The sequence below is a fragment of the Mustela nivalis genome, assembly GCF_964662115.1.
Source record: "Mustela nivalis genome assembly, chromosome: 6".
NCBI lineage: Eukaryota > Metazoa > Chordata > Mammalia > Carnivora > Mustelidae > Mustela > Mustela nivalis.
Genome location: NC_139025.1, coordinates 46,392,213 through 46,412,095, shown reverse-complemented (window position 1 = coordinate 46,412,095; position 19,883 = coordinate 46,392,213). Strand labels below are relative to the sequence as shown.

The following is a 19,883-nucleotide window of genomic DNA, read 5'->3' as shown; positions in this document are numbered from 1 at the left end:
TTTCAAGGTCATAAACATTTACCCAGTATCTATTGTGTGCCAGAGAGTGAGCTAGGTCCTCAATATAGGTCTGTCTTATTCCCCAGTCTCCTTTCCACACAGCTTAGCATCCTCAACTGTAAAATCAAGACTTTAAGTTTTGTTAGTTCATAAAGGCAACACCCTGGGCATAAACCTTAATACTCTATTTTAGTTACTAGATACACAGTTATTAGCTACTAGATAAACAACATGATTATCCCTTTTGAATGTCATACCAACCAAGTATTTCATCTCTAAGCTTTAGAACTTTATTAAAAGCACCTTGAAGATGAGCACCATTATCATTCTAGAGTGAAATCAGTTGTCCAAAGTTAACAAAGTTACATATAGAATTGACATAAAAAATATTTTTTTAAGTAATTAGCAGTGATATAGTAAAAAAACAGATAATTGCTTTTTGCCCCTGGTTCCTCACACAGGGCTCTTGAAACCCTTACTATTTCCTGAGTGATAGGGGTATCTTTTGTTCCAATATTTGGTCTTTAACCCCAGTTCCTTATATAAGAGCTTCTAAGAAAACCCCTGTAGTGTTTAAGAGTATCTTTCTGCATGCTAATGAGGTGACTGATCCCTGATGGCTCCTATATAGCTTTGAGATGGAGACTCTTAACCAAAAAGACAAAGGCATGATTAGGTTGAACTTTCTGTCCCACCTCCTACCCTCAGGAGATTGAATTAATCACCAAGGGCCAAAGATTTAATCAATCATGTCCACATAATGGAATTTCCATAAAAACCCTAAACAACAGGGCTTAGAGAGCTTTCAGGGCGGTGAACACATCCAAGTGCCAGGAGTGGGCACAGTCCAAACCAGAAAAGGACAGAAGCTCCTGTGCTCAAGACATCCAGACCTCACTCTATGCAGCTCATCTATTGGGCTGTTCCAGGGCTCCATCATTTATAATAAACCAGTACTAGTAAACAAAGTGTTTTCCCTTAATCCTGCGAGCCATTACAGCAAATTATCAAAGCCCCCAATTTGTAGCCAAGTCAGGCAGAAGTTGTAGGTAACCTGGGAATCCACTCCTTGGGACTGGCATCTGAAGCTGGCAGGGGGATAGGAGTCTTATAGAACTGAGCCCTTAACCTGTAAGATCTGGGCTAAGTGGGCGGCTAGTGACAGAACTGATTGGTGTGGGAAAATTCACACATTTGATGTCGAAAGTGTTCTCTGGGTAGAGGAAAGAGTTTCCCTTTAATAGCCAAGATTAGTTAACCTTTCTATGCTTCCTGCCCTGGGAACTCTAGCTATAGGGACCAAGTGGGACAGTGACCATCTCTCAAAGGTAGAAGGCTAACGAACTAAGAAAGAATAAATGTACACAGAAAGTTAGGTAGATACTAATCTGAGAGAATTCAATCATCACTGGGTTTTAACCATTCAATTTTCTGAGGTACAAATTCTAAGATTAAATGAAAAGCTCATGGAGCTATCTAATCTATGATACATGTGGAAATTTTCCATATACTCAATGACAAGTTTAAACATTTTTTTGAGAAAAAAATTAAATATATCATTTCAAGTTAGAGTGTTTTCACTTTATTCTAAAAATAAAGGGAAAACTGAAACATAAGTAATTATAAAGACTCAGAAGACTAGAAAAGCAAACAATTACCTCAATTTTTGTCCCTCAGTTTGTGGTCAGAAACTGAGCTAATAAACTGAAATTTAATAAATAATTGAATATAGAGATCTATTATAATATATTTGTCAGGCAAAACAAAACAACAAAGCCTAACCATAAGATTGAAAACTGAACTATGGCCTCAATAAAACAGTTTACAAAATAAATTAAATTCTAAGCCAAAGAATTCTGAACAGCTTTTTTCCTTCATGTATTAATTTACACAATAACCTGGAACTATCTTTCAGTGCTTCTGTTTTTTCATACATAAAACGGTAGGAAAAAAATTTTTCCAGTCTGGAAAAGGGTGTGAAACATAAGTATACTTAGATACTCAGCCTTAAGTCATATAATTGTAAAGTGTCTGTCACTAATAATTTAGTTAACAAAAAATGTCTTCCTACCTTTGCAACTGAAATTCCATAGTCCTGGAGAGGTTTAACAGCCTCATTCAGTTCTTCAAGAAATACAGAGTTTCTTGGAGAATCTAAAAATAAGAAATGTTTAATGAATGTTTTATGGCTTGCTCCTTAGAAAAGATGAATTTTTAAAGCTAAACCTGAAAGCTGCACACTAAAGAAGAAACAGATCAGTATGCCCTAAAAGTATACAAAACAACAAATAATCAAGTAAACATACCTAGTTACATATTTTTATACCCTTATTTCCTATTGCCTCATCATTCATATTTCTAATGATTTTATGATATATCTTAACTTTGTAAGTACATTTTTTAAATTTCTAAAACAAGGGGCGCCTGGGTGGCTCAGTGGGTTAAAGCCTCTGCCTTCTACTCAGGTCATGATCCCAGACTCCTGGGATCAGGCCCCCTATAGGGCTCTCTGCTCAGCAGGGAGCCTGATTCCTTCCTCTCTCTCTCTCTCTCTCTCTGCCTGCCTCTCTGCCTACTTGTGATCTTTCTCTGTCAAATAAATAAATAAAATCTTTAAAAAAAATTTCTAAAACAAGAATAGAATAAATATTTAATCTAGGGGCACCTAGGTGGCTCAGTGGGTTTAGCCTCTGCCTTCAGCTCAGGTCATGATCTCAGGGTCCTGGGATCAAGCCCTGCATCAGGCTCTCTCAGCAGGGAGCCTGCTTCCCCGTCTCTCTCTGCCTGCTCTCTGCCTACTTGTGGTCTCGCTGTCAAATAAATAAATAAAAAATCTTTAAAAAAAAATTTTTTTTTAATTTAAAGCTAAATTAATTGACATTATTTTTCCAATACCACATACACAACACACATGGATACATGTACAAAACTTTCAAAACAATTTTAAAGCTTTTTTTTTAATGAGAGAAAGAGAGAGAGCATGCATGCAAGTGAGGGGGAGGGGCAGCAGGAGAGGAAGAAAATCTCAAGCAGGCTCCACACCCAGCACAGAGCCCATTGTGGGGTTCAATCTCACCACCCTGAGATCATGACCTGAGCTGAAATCAAGAATCCAACACTTAACTGACTGAACCACCCAGGCGCCCCTCAAAATAATTTTAAATACCATTTTCAAATGACAATTAGAAGAGAACCAACAGAAATGTGGATTCGTTCCACTTACTAATTCCAAGAATAGTTTTTTTTCAGGGATAAAGACTTAATGAGACCATTACAATTTTTAGTTATGTTCAAGTGGTTATCAGTGTAATTAATGGTACAACTAAAGCAAGGTATTAAACAAAAGTGTTACTAATATATCATTTAAAGTTTTAAAACACTTTTATTTGTTCACTAAAAATACCAAAAAGTATACTTTCAGAAATGACTAGATGAAATTCAGATGTGGGGCGCCTGGGTGGCTCAGTGGTTGGGCCGCTGCCTTTGGCTCAGGTCATGATCTCAGGGTCCTGGGATCGAGTCCCGCATCGGGCTCTCTGCTCAGCAAGGAGCCTGCTTCCTCCTCTCTCTCTCTCTCTGCCTGCCTCTCTGCCTACTTGTGATCTCTCTCTGTCAAATAAATAAATAAAATCTTTAAAAAAAAAAAAAAAAAAGAAATTCAGATGTAATTCTACTAATCGCTAATTCTTATCTAGTATTTACTATGGACTAGTCACATGAGTAAATTCATTTAATCCTTACAACAAATTTATAAAGTATTATTTCCTCATTAAAGATATAACAAAAACACAGAGAGGCTAGGTGACTTGATCAAAATCATACAGTGGCAAAATCGGGATTTAAACTCAGGCAGGCATATTTTAGTAGCAGCTTTATGGCACATAATACTAATCCTGACAACAAATTCCCACTGAGAATATTGATTAAACAGCAATAGAAACATCACAAAAATCATGTAGAATATAAAAAATACTTACCAGCTTGACAAAAATAAGCTAAGGAGGCTTTTCCTGGTTGTAATGTACTGAAATATTTCTGAGGACTCAGTTCTGATAGAGAGCCTACTGCTGACTTACAAAAAATGCACATCATGACAAAAGAGATGCCCACTCTAAATAAATTGAAACTGGAAGACATCATCAGCTGTAGTTGTACATGGGCAGGAGGTTTTTGTCTGTTTTTTTCAGTGCTGCGGTTCTGTTGCCTAGGGTAATATCTAGCAAGAGCAGGTATTCAACAAAGTTTTGCTGAATAAATTTGTTAAACAAATGAATGAAGTAAAATCTGCAAAAAGAATAATATAAGGCATTACTTATATATTTGATCTTGCCAGTACTTTCCTATTTCCTTCTAGTAAATATTTGAGAGGGATGGTATAAAATGACATTGATTTAATAATACTATTGATTTTTGATACTTGCAAAAGATATCAAAGATATCTAGAAAATTCAATATGAAATATTTTGAGTTTAATAGATATTTACTAAAGGATGTTAAGCTAATTGTCATTTTTAAGGGTTCTAAAATTAATTCTCAAACATTGTTTAATCCTTGTTTTAAATTAGGCATTTTATCTTTCTCTACCTAGAACAGACTTACAATCAATACCGTTATTTAGTACCATTAAATGGGAGTGAGACATCCAAAATCTATATCTACTATGTCCACATTCTTTTTATTTTATGTTCCCTAGAAGACAGCTATAAAAACTCTTAAAAGGACATTCCTTCTAAATATACTTTTAATACATGACTTAGACTTATTTATATAGCTTAGAAATTCAAGCATCTTTTCCAACCCATATTTTAATTCAACTCTATCTTCTGAACTCAGATTTGTTTTAGACATCCTCCTTTCATCTTCCTTCATGCTGTACTTACTTCCATGCTATCCTCTGCATCTGTTGTCAATTCTTCCTCTTCCGTTTTGCTACCTTCAAATCTCTCTTGAACAATTTCTTCTTTCAGGAAGTTTTTCTACTGATGATCTATACTACCTAAATTTAAAAGAAGATAGTTTGGGAAAATATATCATACTTCTAGGAGGTAATATACACCCACAAGCATAGGTGAAAATTTTAATTTTTTTTAAATTTCAAACATATGCTTTCTCAGTAAAGAATAAAATGATAGAAGAATTAAAAATGTAGTGAAAATTATACTAAACTGGGTATTTACTTCGCTTTTTTTTTTTTTTTTTTTTTAAGATTTTACTTATTTATTTGTCAGGGGTTGGGGGTAGTATGCACAAGCAAAAGAAGTTGCACGCAGAGGGAAACACAGGCTCCCCACTGAGCAAGGAGCTAGAACTCTAGGAGGATAACCTGAGCCAAAGGCAGATGATCAACTAACTGAGCCACCCAGGCATCCCTACTTTGCTCTTTTAATCTTATCAGTAAGCATGTAACTTCTCTCCTTAAGAAGCAGGTATTCCTATGATCCTATATCTTGTTTCTTAAATTCCACCTATCAGTGAGGTCATATGGTAATTGTCTTTCTCTGATTGACTTATTTCACTTAGCATAATACCCTCTAGTTCCATCCATGTTGTTGCATATAACAAGATTTCTTTTTTTTTTTTTTTTATGGCTGCAAATCATAGGAGAAGAGAGAAAAAATTGAAACAAGACAAAACCAGAGAGGGAGACAAACCATAAGAGACTCTTAATCTTAGGAAAAAAACTGAGGGTTGCTGGAGGGGAGGAGGTAGACGAATGGGGTAACTGGGTGATGGACATTGGGAGGGTATGAGTTGTAATGAGCACTGGGTATTATATAAGACTGATGAATCACAGACCTGTACCCCTGAAACAAATAGTACATTATATGTTAATTAATTGAATTTAAATTTAAAAAAATAAATTTTTAAAAACCAGCTATTCTTTAAAAAAATAGGAACTAATTACTTAATTACTTCTTTTATTAATTATTTTTATTAACATATAATTATTATTTGCCCCAGGGGTATATGTCTGTGAATCATCAGGCTTACACATTTCACAGCACTCACCATATCACCTACTTTCTCCAATGTCCATAACCCAACTACCCTCTCCACACCCCCTTCCCCCCAGCAGCCTCCAGTTTGTTTTGTGAGATAAAGAGTCTCTCATGGTTTGTCTCCCTCCCAATCCCATCTTGTTTCATTTTTGTTTTCTTCCTTCCTTCCCTACCCTCATCAATTTCTTCTTAACATTATTTTCATTAGAGCTAATTTATATCAATTCATTAGAGCTGATATTTAATAATGAACAAGAGTTCAAAAATTCAAGTAGAATGAGTGAGGACAGTGAGGAGGCATATAAAAAAGTAAGTTTAATGATATAATTAAGGGGTATCCTTGATATTAACACTGATACATATTACAGTCATTTTAAACCAGTGTATTTTAAAGCCAATTATATTAATGGCAATGGTTTAAAATAAGTCATTCAATATTTTCTTTATGGGGGGATGGGAAATGTATGCATCCTGAGGCTAAGATAATAATAAGTATTATAACATTTATTACTATACAAAATAACTAAAACCTAATGAAAAGATAAAACTTTTAAATAAAAGTACACTCGAACAATTCAAGTATAAATATAATTTTTCCTGGGCTTGTGGTTACAATGCAGTTATTTTAACACTAGTTGGACAGTAGGGTTAACATAGGATTCTTTTCCCATAGAATGAATTTTGTAGCAGCAAAAGGTCTAACTGCACATTCAGTGCTACAATACTTTCCCACACCAGTTCATTGGACGAATGAAATTATAGATGTGAAAGTACTATGCATTTCATCAATTAGAGGTGTTGGTGATTATTCTTACATACATACTTTGAAGGATAGGAACTCATTAGTAACTAAAACCTTTGCAGTTTGTTCCATTTTTGATAAATTTGATTATTCAAGAAATTACTTAGAGCAGAGAATATTGCACATGTAAGCTATTTCTGGCTGACCTGATTATAATAAAATAAACACTGAATAAATAAATAAAATTTTAAAAAAATAAACATTGAATAATTATTTAACTAAATTTAAGACAACCACAGTTCAGAGGATGAGGAGACAGAAAGTAAGGAAACACAAAGTCACGGTGGGAAAAGGAATAAAAGAGCTAAATCTTCACTTTCACAACACCAAAAGCCAAGTTTACTAGAAATAGGAAGATCGATGCCATAAGAAATAGGGAGCGATTTAAAAAACTGCCCCTAAAGAATAAGAAATTGGAGGAGGACGATAACAAGGGGATTTCTGAAGTCTTACATAGAACCATCTAACTCTTTAAATAGTGTCCCTTCTCATATTGATTTTAAAAGTTAAAGTCATCCTATTTAGACTACGTCAAAACAAAAAGTTCTGCACAGCAAAGAAAACAACCAACAAAACCAAAAAACAATCTACTCAATAGGTGAAGATATCTGCTTACAACATATCCAAAGAAGTGTTAGTATCCAAAATACACAAAGAACTTACACAACTCAACATCAAAAAAAAAAAAAAAGTAATCCAATTTAAAAATGGACAGAAGACAAAAACAGAAATTTACCCAAAGATGATATACAGATGACCAACAGACCCAAGAAAATATGCTCAACATCACTCATTGTCAGGAAAATGCAAATCAAAACCACAAAGAGATAGCACCTGGCATCTATCAGAAGGGCTAAAATCAAAAGTTCAAGAAACAACAAGCATTGGCGAAGATGTGGAGAAAACAGAACCCTCATGCACTGTTGATGGGAGCAAACTGGTACAGCCACTGTGGAAAACAGTATGGAAGTACCCCCCAAAATATAGCTACCCTATGACCCAGTAATTGAACTACTGGGTATTTACCCAAAGAATATAAAAACACTAATTCAGGGACGCCTGGGTGGCTCAGTTGGTTAAGCAGCTGCCTTCGGCTCAGGTCATGATCCCAGCCTCCTGGGATCGAGTCCCACATCGGGCTCCTTGCTCGGCAGGGAGCCTGCTTCTCCCTCTGCCTCTGCCTGCCATTGTGTCTGCCTGTGCTTGCTCTCTCCCCCTCTCTCTCTCTGATAAATAAATTTAAAAATCTTAAAAAAAAAAACACTAATTCAAAAGGATTCATATACATTTATGTTTATTGCAGCATTACTTGGCAATAGCCAAACTATGGAAGCAGCCTAAGTGTCCACAACTAGGTAAAAGAATAAAGAAGATATAGTATATATACATTAGAATATGATTCAGCCATAAAAAAGAATGAAATCCTGCCATTTGCAACAACATGGATGGATCTAGAAGGTATAATGCTAAGTGAAATAAGTAAGAGAAAGACAAATACCATATGATTTCATTCAAATGTGGAAATTAAATAAAACAAATGCAGAAAAAAAGAGACACACAAACCAAAAACCAGACTCTTAACTGTAGAGAACAGAGGGTTACCAGAGGAGAGGTGGGTTGAGGGGGGATGGATAAAACAGGTGAAGGGGATTAAGAGTACACTTCTCTTGGGGCACCTGGGTAGATCAGTTGGTTGAGCGCCAACTCTTGGTTTGGTTTCACGTTATGATCTCAGGGTCCTGATATCAAGACTTGGGATGTTGGTTGAGCAACCAACTCTTGGTTTTGTTTCACGTTATGATCTCAGGGTCCTGATATCAAGACTTGGGATGTGCCCCACGCAAAGCAGGTAAAATGTTTAAGGATTCTTCCTCTCCCTCTGCCCCTCGCTGAGCTCAGATGCGCAGGCGCTCTTTAAAATAAATAAATAAATCTTAAAAAAAAAAAAAAAAAGAGTATACTTCTCTTTATGAGCACTGAGTAATATATGGAATTGTTGAACTGCTATATTGTATACCTGAAACTAATACAACACTATAGGTTGATTACACTGGCATTAAAAAATACAAATGAAAATTAAACATTAAAGTTATTACTTGTATGGAATCACATTTTCCATAGCTCCTACTCCTATTACTCCAACTTATCCCTGTGGGGCTACAGAAGAATGTTCATTTCACATGCATGTAAAATGAAAATGCATTTGCCCAGAGACATGTTCTCCATATAAAAATATCTTTAAAGAGAAGGGAAGTATGAATGGGGAAGAGGGAGGAAATAAGAATACTAGTGAGAACAGAGTAAAAAAAAAAAAAAAATACAGAAGGTACTTGGTGACTCTTTTTCTCCAATAATTAGAAAATGAAACAGAAAACAATGCTTAATTATTCAAAATCTAAACATTAGGTGCCTGGGTGGCTCAGTCAGTTAAGCATCCATCCTCCTTTGGCTCAGGTCATGATATCGAGGTCCTGGGATCAAGTCCCACACCCAGCTCCCTGCTCAGCGAGAAGTCTGCTTCTCCCCACTCCCCACAAAAATAAATAAATAAATACTATTTTTTAAAAAGTTAGAAAACAAACTAAATATCAACAAAGAAATGAGTACCTTGGGAGGAATGTAACCTTGGTACTTTGGTGTAGTAATTTGTTGGTATGGGGTAAATAGTTCTGTTCTCCTGTAGAATGTAGGATTACACATAACTTCTTGCACTTTCCACCTCTAGCGAATTGGTTGTGGCCTCCAGGTGACTTACTCTGGCCAATGAAATGTAAGCAGAAGTCTCATTCAGGCAACAGTTTAACAGCTAGTGTGGGGTAGGGCAGGAGTTATTTTCTTCTCTTACAGTCATCAAAGATGCTCAGCTGGTGGCTATTCCTCAGCATGAGTCCCAGTATGAGCACAACACAGAGAACCCTCACTATGACGCAAAGAGTGTGTGGCACAGGAGGAAATAAACCTTATTGTCAGAAGCCACTGAGCTTTGAGGGGTTATTATGGCAGCATAATCTAGTTTATCTTCACTGGTATACAAACTAGAATGAGGTGCTACCTTAACAGGAATCCCAAAACACTGGCTCAGAGGCCAAGGAGCAAGGACTATTTGGGGCCTAATCAGGGAACTTTCATCAGAGACCAGAGCTTAGCAATTCTATTAAGGAGTGACAAAACATTTGACAAAACAGTCACTACAATAACTTGGAGGTGACACGCACCTAATGAATTTATAATGAGCATGTACCTAGGCTTGTGTGGCTAATGAACTTATATATGGCCCTAACAGAAGAGGCTGGTAGACAGAAGATGACCACTGGGTGATAGTTGCTGTTGGTTATTTTTTTTTATTAAGATATAATGTATTATTAGCTCCAGGGGTACAGGTCTGTGAATCGCCAGGTTTACACACTTCACAGCACTCGCCATAGCACCTACCTTCCCCAGTGTCCATAACCCAACCACCTTCTCCCCCACCAACTCACCGAAGCAACCCTCAGTTTGTTTTGTGAGATTGAGTCTCTTACGGTTTGTCTCCCTCCTGATCCCATCTTGTTTCATTTTTTCCTTCCCTAACCCCCAAGCCCCCCACTTTGCCTCTCAACTTCCTCACATCAGGAAGATCATATGATAATGGTCTTTCTCTGATTGACCTTATTTCACTCAGCAGAATACCTCCTAGTTCCATCCACGTCGTTGCAAATGGCAAGATTTCATTTCTTTTGATGGCTGCATAGTATTCCACTGTATATATAGATACCATATCCTTTTTATCCATTCATCTGTTGACGGACATCTAGGTTCTTTCCATAGTTTGGCTCTTGTGGACATTGCTGCTATAAACATTTGGGTGCACGTACCCCTTCAGATCACTACATTTGTATCTTTAGGGTAAATACCCAGTAGTGCAATTGCTGAGTCATAGGGTAGCTCTATTTTCAAAGTTTTGAGGAACCTCTATGCTGTTTTCCAGAGTGGCTGCACCAGCTTGCATTCCCACCAAGACTGTAGGTGGTTATGTTTAACAAGGTGTTCAAATAAAGGTACTCAAAGAACCACCGCCATCCAAGAGACTAGCTGTTTAAAACTTAGTTCTTTAGCACCCACCCTTCTATCACCAGGAAGCAAGCTGACAAAACTGCTCAGCTATGGAAAGAGGCCATATTCTCCAAAATAAACTTCAGATGTGGCCAAAGATAATAAAAATGGAAGGACCTCCTGCAGAGTAAAGCCAAGGACCATGGAGAACTATGCCCTAGGGCATGTGCCAGAATAGCAACTGTTTGTTACTGGGTCTATAATAATGAGACAAACACAGACATTGAGTGTAGATGTCAAAAAGCTGTTATAACCCATTTTACACAGTAATTTTCTGTCTGCTGAATCTAAAAATTTTAAAATTGGGCTTGTCATTTGATAAGTGTTTTCATTCCATTTTTGTTGTAATTCATTTTTATTGTAGTTAACAAAAATACAAATTTAGATTTTGAATTATTAAGAATTAAAAAAAAAACCCAACCCTGGTCATTCATGACACACAGTTTGAAAAGCAATGACCTGGAGAACCCAGTGAACAGAAGAAGAGCTCTGGCAATATCTGCCCAGTGAGATTTCAGAGTTCCTATAGTCTCAAGTCTGCTATGTGTCTTCCATTCCTCCCCTCTCCAAATCGGAACACTTATTCGTATCTGTCCCTACGCTACCCTATGTATTCAACTGGGAGTGGGAAACAGATAACTTATAATGTCTAGACTGGTTAGAGATTAGCACTACTGGGCATTAGTCAGAGATCCCAGACTTTGAACTTGATATAGTGACTGGATGGGATTTGGGGGTTATGTCCACTGGGAAGGGCCAAGGATGAACTACAGGTAAGGAGAGTATCTGTTCACAAAAAGGGTGGACTGTTCAAATGCTTCTAGTTCTCTACACATGTTAAGATTATACTTCCCCAATTCCTTGAAATAGGTATAGCCATGACTTGATTTGGCCAATGAAATGTGCAGTGACATACATAACTTCTGGCAGTTTTTCCTAGTCAATATATTCTCATGACCCACAACACATTTTTCTTCTGCTATGATGAATGATAACACTCAAAATGCAGCCTTCTCTGCTAAACCTAGTCTCAGAAAGAGGACAACATGGGGCAAAGCTCCCAGCTAACCCACAGTGAACACAAATTAAACATTGTTGTGTTAAATCCCTTAAGTCTCAGGGTTGTTATTACAGTACAACCCAGCCTAGACTTATTGGTTTTAATAACAGCTAAGAGGAAAGTGACTTGAACATAAATACATACACTGGATTTTCAAAGCAGTAAATATCAAAGAATTCATAGGAAATGGACCCAATTTCTCTGTAGGATAATTCTACAAATGAAGAAGACTGTTTCAAATGCAACAAACTATAACCACAACAGGTGCTAATACCAAAAGAAGGAAGTCACAGGCAAATGCTTGCCAATACTACACACATACATCGCCCAACTACATGCAGACTCATACCCTTTGAGCCTAGGGAGGGCCTTCAGTTTGTCAGTATAATACTCCTGTCAGCACTAATCAGAGTTGGTATGCAAGATGTAACTTTTGCCTCATCCTTAAACTCTAAACAAGTATACACCTGTACCATTTAAAAGTTGATGGGGGCAAGGCGCCTGGGTGGCTCAGATGTTAAGTGTCTGCCTTCGCCTTAGGTCGTGGTCCCGGGGTCCTGGGATGGATTCCCGCATCGGGCTCCCTGCTCAGCAAGAAGCCTGCAGCTCCTTCTCCCACACTTCCTGCTTGTATTCCCTCTCTCATGGTCTCTCTGTCAAATAAATTAATTAAATCTTTTTTTTTTAAAGATTTTATTTATTTATTTGACAGAGAGAAATCACAAGTAGTCGGAGAGGCAGGCAGAGAGAGAGAGAGAGGAGGAAGCAGGCTCCCTGCTGATCAGAGAGCCCCATGCGGGACTCAATCCCAGGACCCTGAGATCATGACCTGAGCTGAAGGCAGCGGCTTAACCCACTGAGCCACCCAGGCGCCCCTAAATTAATTAAATCTTAAAAAGAAAAAAAAAAAAGTTGGTAGGGGCACCTGGGTGGCTCACTCGGTTAAGCAGTTCTTGATCTCAGTTTAAGCCCCACATTGGGCTCCATACTGGACATGGAGACTACTTAAAAAAAAAAAAAAGTTTGCAAAAAATGTGTGACATTTAACTAAGGACAAATACAAGAGAGTGACAAACACTGTGAGTTGGAACAATGAAGCTGTAGTACAAAAAGGGTTAAAGTTTGCAAATAGAAACACTAAATAAAAGGCAACAAAATTTGGGGGCTCTGGGGTTGCTAAGTCAGTTAAGCAACCAACTCTTGATCTCAGCTCAGGTCTTGATGTCAGGGTTGTGGGTTTGGCCCTGCACAAGGCTGCACGCTGGGCATGAAGCCAACTTACAAAAAAAAAAAAAAAAAGGCAACAAAATTTTGCTCAGCACCAAAATATTGAGAGTCCCCAGAGGGCAACGAGGAGGAAGAATTTCAACAGAAAAACATTCATCTTCCTGCTAGTGAGGGGTAGGGGAAGGATCTGCCTTCATGTGTTCCACAGCTGGAGCAGCTGGTGACTCTCTACAGTTAGAACAATCCCATTTTGGGATTGGGTCCTGTTTATAATAATACTTGGCAAATAGTTTTTCTGCTTTGAAATGTTTGAAAGACCATTGTGCTAGAGTAATGTTCCCTCCTAGAAAACAATATTCAACCACTCTGCATTTGGACACATTTCAAATTTTAGAATATCAAGCAGCAAGCTTTTCTAGACGACCTTGGTTAGTTCCTCTTGATAGACTTAAATTTCCCTTATGATTAACCATAAAACTAAAACTTTTCTCTCTCAAGAAAAAGAGGAAATTAACAACTATAAACCCTAAACAAATTATACCAAGTCTGTGGGCATCATTCTCTGAGAAAAGACACATTTCATATTTTGCAACAAATGGGGCGTATAATGCTTACAAACTTCCTGAAAGAACATTCTGGCAAAAATTAGCTTATAGTTTAATGCTACTACTGGAGAAAACCTGCTCATTGAACCAGATTTAAATAAACTCTTGATTAGATATCATCAAAGTTTATCATTTAAGAGGCACCTGGGTGGCTCTGTGGGTTAAACCTCTGTCTTTGGCTCAGGTCATGATCTCAGGGTCCTGGGATCGAGCCCCGCATCGGGCTCTCTGCTCAGAAGGGAGCCTGCTTCCCCCTCGCTCTTTGCCTGCCTCTCTGCCTACTTGTGACCTTTAAAAACGAAACAAAACAAAACAAACAAACAAAAGTTTATCATTTAAGATTCAATGGAAGCAATAAAAGGAATCAACCTCTCTCTACTTCAGAACTTCTTCAAGGCAGCTGGGGCAAATCACCTATCTACAGCCCTCATGCACGCCCAAAAGAGGAAGGGTGGGGGGACTATCTGGACATGCTCTGAAATAAAAAATTTAACAAGCAAAGACCTCAAACTAGTATGGGTACTAGTTTGAGGTCTTTGCTAGTATGGGTACTATCCAGATGTTGTTTACCATAACTTTGAATAGAGAATAACAGAGAAAAAGAATAACCAGTTCATGGTGAAAGTCTATTCATGAATGAAATATGTATCTCATCATTATGGAAGATACAAAAATAGGCATGTCAGGGAACAGGAGGTTCTCCTGATTTTGATGAGTGCCTAAAATCACAGAACTCTTGAGTTCCTGCTCAATTTACAAGCTTAAGGGACACCTGGGGGGCCCAGTGCATTAAGCAGCTGCCTTCAGCTCAGGTCACGATCCCAGGGTCCTGGAATCAAGTCCTACATCAGGCTCCCTGCTCAGTGGGAAGTCTACTTCTCCCTTTCCCTTGCGCTCATGCTTGCTCTCTCTCAAATAAATAAAATCTTTAAAATATAGTAATTTCCCTTTTAAAAAGCAAATTGCAGGGGCACCTGGGTGGCTCAGTGGGTTAAAGCCTCTGCCTTCGGCTGGGGTCCTGGTCCCAGGGTCCTGGAATCAAGCCCCGCATGGGGCTCTCTGCTGGGCGGGGAGCCTGCTCCCTCCTCTCTCTGCCTGCCTCTCTGCCTACTTGTGATCTCTGTCTGTCAAATAAATAATAAAATAAAAATAAAATCTTTAAAAAAAAAAAAAAAAAGCAAATTGCAAGCTAAAGCACACAACTGCTTAAGCAGACCTATTTCTTTCAACAAGTTGTACCCTGCTCTAGGCTACACTGTACACCCTGCTTAGCTGAATGTTTTATCTGAGAGATCCACATAATTACGCCAAGCCTAAACATCACAGTTTGTCAATATACCTATAAAGAATCCAAAACACATCAGCATCTGGTGCCTGGGTGAACCGCTGTCCCAGACTCTGCAGTACAAAATAGACTTTAAAGTTTCCTGTGGATCACTTAGCTAGGAAAGAAGGTAGCAAAACTCTTCTTACGCAAAGCATTAGGACAAAGAATGGTAAGTTACCGAAAGCTGAGTCTTAGTTGCACCAGTTAATGTAGCAGTGACTTTCAAAAGGATATTGAATTTGTGACGTGTCACTCACTCTAAAGAGAATATAAATTGTTTTCTCATCATCCTGCATTACTTTGTTCATTTTATTGCCAAACGCTAAAAAGAAAAAAAAATCAGCAAATGTCGTCAGTCCAACACACGTTGGAAGATCTACTCCTCGCTATGTACAGCAATAACATAATATAGCATTTGTTTTGCACCTCTCTGAGCCTCAAGAAGAGCGCCACCATCCACCCAGTACAGGACTAAGGATTGAAGGAATATATGTGGAATTTAAGCACAAACTACTCTACTTTTTTCTCCCTAGACATTCATCAGACTTAGCGTTCTTTTTCTGTCTTTTTCCCTACACTTGTGCTCAGAGCATCCTTTCCAATTCCTAGTTTCAAAGACCCACATTCTCCCTATTCACATCTCCTGTGGACATCCATCTCATCCTAAGATCACTCGTCCTCCCCCGAGGAAGAAGTTTGCTTAAACCTTCAGTTCACTCTTCTCATTCCGTCCCCTCTCCCCACAAAGGGCTCACGTTTTTCTCCACGCTCATGCTGGGGGAAAAGAAAAAAGCAAAATGCCCCTCAGAAGGATGCAGGTGAGGCCCTTTTAAGCCAGACCCCAGAGCTCAGTGGCGAAGCCCTTGCTGGGGGACAGCCGCCAGGCTGAATCCCCATCCCGGCAGGCAGAAACCACAGCCCCTTCAAGGAAGGACCTCCGCTGCCACTCACCTGCCCGAGACCTGCGGCAAGACCTACCCAGAAGAACCCAGGCGGTTCCCGCGGCCAACAGTTCCCGCCACGTGAAGAAGAGGCAGAAGGTGGGGCCCCTGCCGGCTGGCCGGCAGCGACGAACAGCAGCGCCTACCTACTAGGGTGCAGCACACCCAAGTCCAGCGCCTGCGGCCACCACCGCATGGTGGGGTCGGCCTGCTGAGCAAAAAAACAACCCCAAGGCTCCTCCCCCTCCTCGTGCTCCCTACGTGAGGCCTCTCCAACCAATGGGAAGCTCAGGGGGAGGAGCGAGAGCCGCCCCAGGTGACAGGCGACCACCGAGTCCTCCCGCCGGCGCGAGCTGGCCGTGCAGTTGCTGGGCCAATCGGCAATGTGGGTGGGGAGTAAAAGGGAGGGAGAAAGCGAGGAAAGCGGTTATCCAATCAGATCTTGGAGCCTTCGAGCGACGGGTCCTGTGGCCCGTGGCCTTCCGAGCGCGGTGCGCAGGGGGCGTGCCCGCCTGGGCCAATCGGCGCGAGCCCACGGTGCGGAGCGAGCGCCTCAAATGCTCGGGTTTCTCAGCTGATTGTCTCCAGCCGAGAGTTGTTTTTTGCAGCTACCGAGCCGAGCCGCAGCAGGAGGAGCCGAGACCCCCTGGGGGGGCGGGGAGAGGAGGCGGGGTCCGGGGAGCCGCGGCTGCTCTGCGCGGGGCTCCGGGTCCTGTCACGGCGCTTCCTGGGGTTGGAGGTTGGGGTGGGTGGGGGGTAAGGGGGAAATCTTTCTCCCCCTCGACGACGGCTCTGAGTCCGGCCCCTTCCTTCCCGCGCTCTCTCTCCTGACCCCCAGCCCCCTCATGAGGGTGTCCGTGCCGGGTCCGGCTGCCGGCCGCGAGCCCTCGACGCCGGGAGGCGGAGGCGGAGGCGCCGTCGCTGCCGCCTCAGGCGCCGCGGTGCCGGGCTCAGTGCAGTTAGCTCTGAGCATCCTGCACGCCCTGCTCTACGCCGCGCTCTTCGCCTTTGCCTACCTGCAGCTGTGGCGGCTGCTCCTGTACCGGGAGCGGCGGCTGAGTTACCAGAGCCTCTGCCTCTTCCTCTGTCTCCTGTGGGCAGCGCTCAGGACCACCCTCTTCTCCGCCGCCTTCTCTCTCAGCGGCTCCCTGCCCCTGCTCCGGCCGCCCGCTCACCTGCACTTCTTCCCCCACTGGCTGCTCTACTGCTTCCCCTCCTGTCTCCAGTTCTCCACGCTCTGTCTCCTCAACCTCTACCTGGCGGAGGTAAGGCGGGAGGACCGGCATGCGGGGCCGGGCGGGTGAGCGGTGCTGCTGCGATCAACTCGGGCTGAGGATCGGCGGGAGGGCGGGAGGGGGAGGGGGACCGGGCAGTTCGAGGCGGACCCGAGAGCAGCTTGGGGAAACTGAGGCACGCCTGGAGTGTGCGCCAGTGTGCTCGCCCTAAACTTAAGCGGCGGATTGACTCGGTTCCTGAGAAGCTGGCGGGATTGAGTGAGTGAGAGTGTGGGTTCCGACAACTTAAAACAGGACAACCCTTTGTTCGGTGTTTTGGCCCTCCAAGGTAAGGTGTTGGTGGCACCAACAAAGTGGCATCGCAAGAAGTAGCAGCCCCGGTAGCTCTGCCGAAGCTGGACTGTGTTGAGAGAGGTTGGATGCTGAGGTAGCAGCAGCTCTGCTGAAGCTGGACTGCTGCCAGCCATTACGTCACCAGGCAGAGCTGTTCCTCTGCTATTGTTGCTGCGTTTCTTTTATTAGAAGCTTATATTCCCTCCTGCATCTCCTTTCCTGTGGCTCGATAAGCCTCAAAGAAATTCCGTTCGATAGTTCCCCAGCAGGGTTAATGATCAATAACCAAAGCCGAGGGTCAGTGTAAAGACCTCCATAAAGCTCTTAATGTTTGCCCCACTTGCTCCGAGCTTTGGCTATTTATCCTGCCTCTTACAGCCTACTGGGGTTTTCTTGGAGCTAATTAAGATAGAAAATACTAGCTTAACCTGTGACTGTTGCAGAAACAAACCACTAAACTGTTTTTGCAATAACTTGCTTAATAGCTGGAACCTAATCACACCCCCTTTCTCTCTTATGGGGAATTGCTGGTTAGATTGCATTGTTCTGCAGCGCTTAGGTATTTGACCCATTTCAAACAGGTTTGAGAGTGTAAGGTTGTCAATCAGGTGTGTCAGCTAGTGGCATTTAAGCCACAGAATTTTGAGAATCGCCCCAAAACCCTCCCTTCCCCCTCCCCCCACTTAAAAAAAAGACTTGAGGAGGGGAGGAAACAAGGTGACATCATATGCTTAATACTGACTAATATAGAACAATATTGGTCTATGCAGCTAATCCTCTCAAAGGCTTTTGGAGGTGATGAGAATTAACAGTTCTGAGCAAAAGTAAAAAAAAAAAAAACCATTTGAGGCAGATTGTTTATATTTCCTTCATAAACCAACTCTTTTCTCCTATAATAGATGGAAAGTAGAATGCATAATTTTCAAATTACAGTCATAACTTCAGCTTTTTACCACATTAAAAACAACAGTTGAAAATAAATAACAAAACTAATTTAACTTGAATTCTTTTTCTTCCCCATACTTTGGAAGTCCAGGCAAAAATAAGGCAAAACCCAAACAGTGAAAAGCAAAAATTAAAAAAAAAAAAACCATGGGCAATCATAAGCCAAATAATTATGCCAGAGTCCTGCCACTTATTTGATGATGCTCTCATCTTGTAGTTGTTGTTAAAGCTGTTATAGCATTTCTGTCCTTTATAGTTAAATTTGTACATTGTATTCTTCCCGACACCATTTCTGATAGAATACCAGTGACCTCTCATTACTGAAGTTTAAGTCTAGCTTCAGATATAATTTACCTAAAAGTGACCAGTGATCCTTATGCTATATGCATCAGATAATTTGTTTTTCCCCTATACATTTTGACTTATAAAATTATATTAATGATTCCTGTAAAATAGTAGGCATTTCATAAAGTAACTAAACACTCTTTTTTTACAGTTTCGGAGAAATAAGTTATGCCATAGGGCATAAATCTTAAGGATACAGACATGAAATTTTATGTATGCTTACATTCATGTTACCACCGGGATTAAGATAAACTGCATTTCTGGTGCCCCAGGATATTCCCTTGTGCCCTCTCCCAGTCACACTTCTCACCTTGAGGTAATCACAAAGTCGCTAAACACTATTGCAATAGAAAAAGCATTTATAGTTAAGCTTAAAATTCTAAAAGTATGCTTCTACAGCATAAACAGCATGATATCTAGATTGAGTTTTCATACTTTTAATGACTGATATTCCAAGAGAAGATTTTAAGTGTCTAAAAGTCTTCCTGTTAAATGAATCTTTTGTGTGATGTCATTTTTCAAAAGGCAATAAAACTCAAACCTAGAAAATATAATTGGAAAAGATAGATTAAGGCTTTTTCCTTTCACAATGTCTCCTAAAAAGAGTGTAGTTTGTCTATACTCGTCTTTTCATGATCACATTAACAATTTTAAGACCCAGAACTGTACTTAACAAATTTTCAACTGTTTAAAGAGTGTTGTCTTGACCAGAAATCATTTCCCTATTCATGAGAAAAAAATCCAGACGAATCTGTATTTAAAAGAGTATTTGAATTTAAATTTTTATTTATATCAGTTCCAAGTAACTGAAAGTATACTTTCATTGATCATTCTGAATTAATGAAACTCTTTCAGTAAGTTCGTGGTATTACAGAAGTATGGTAAGGAAAATCTATCTGGTGACAACAAAACTAACTTGACTTTTTTTTTTAAACTAAAGGGCTCTATATCTGTTTCAAATAGTTGTACTTC

General features: G+C 40.2%; 2 protein-coding genes across 6 annotated transcripts in view; one reads left to right on the top strand and one right to left on the bottom strand.

The window, feature by feature from the left end:
* The window catches only part of TXNDC16 (thioredoxin domain containing 16), a 106,874-nt gene extending 90,430 nt beyond the window's left edge, over positions 1 to 16,444 (bottom strand). Inside the window, exons 1-5 of one of the 4 annotated variants that reach the window (XM_082735166.1) lie at positions 16,091 to 16,376; positions 8,478 to 8,713; positions 4,881 to 4,996; positions 3,978 to 4,284; positions 2,072 to 2,154 (exon numbers count right to left, since the gene is read on the bottom strand). In XM_082735166.1, coding sequence (XP_082591292.1) covers positions 2,072 to 2,154; positions 3,978 to 4,140 — 246 coding nt within the window. In that variant the 5' untranslated portion in view covers positions 4,141 to 4,284; positions 4,881 to 4,996; positions 8,478 to 8,713; positions 16,091 to 16,376. Of the gene's footprint in view, positions 1 to 2,071; positions 2,155 to 3,977; positions 4,285 to 4,880; positions 4,997 to 8,477; positions 8,714 to 16,090 lie in introns of all 4 variants that reach the window. The other 3 variants (XM_082735167.1, XM_082735168.1, XM_082735169.1) reach the window with 3 other exon arrangements.
* A 155-nt stretch (positions 16,445 to 16,599) lies between these two features.
* Positions 16,600 to 19,883, top strand: part of GPR137C (G protein-coupled receptor 137C) — a 65,872-nt gene continuing 62,588 nt past the window's right edge. Inside the window, exon 1 of one of the 2 annotated variants that reach the window (XM_082735173.1) lies at positions 16,600 to 17,318. In XM_082735173.1, the coding sequence (XP_082591299.1) occupies positions 16,899 to 17,318 (420 nt within the window). In that variant the 5' untranslated portion in view covers positions 16,600 to 16,898. The remainder of the gene's footprint in view (positions 17,319 to 19,883) is intronic. The other variant, XM_082735174.1, reaches the window with a different exon arrangement.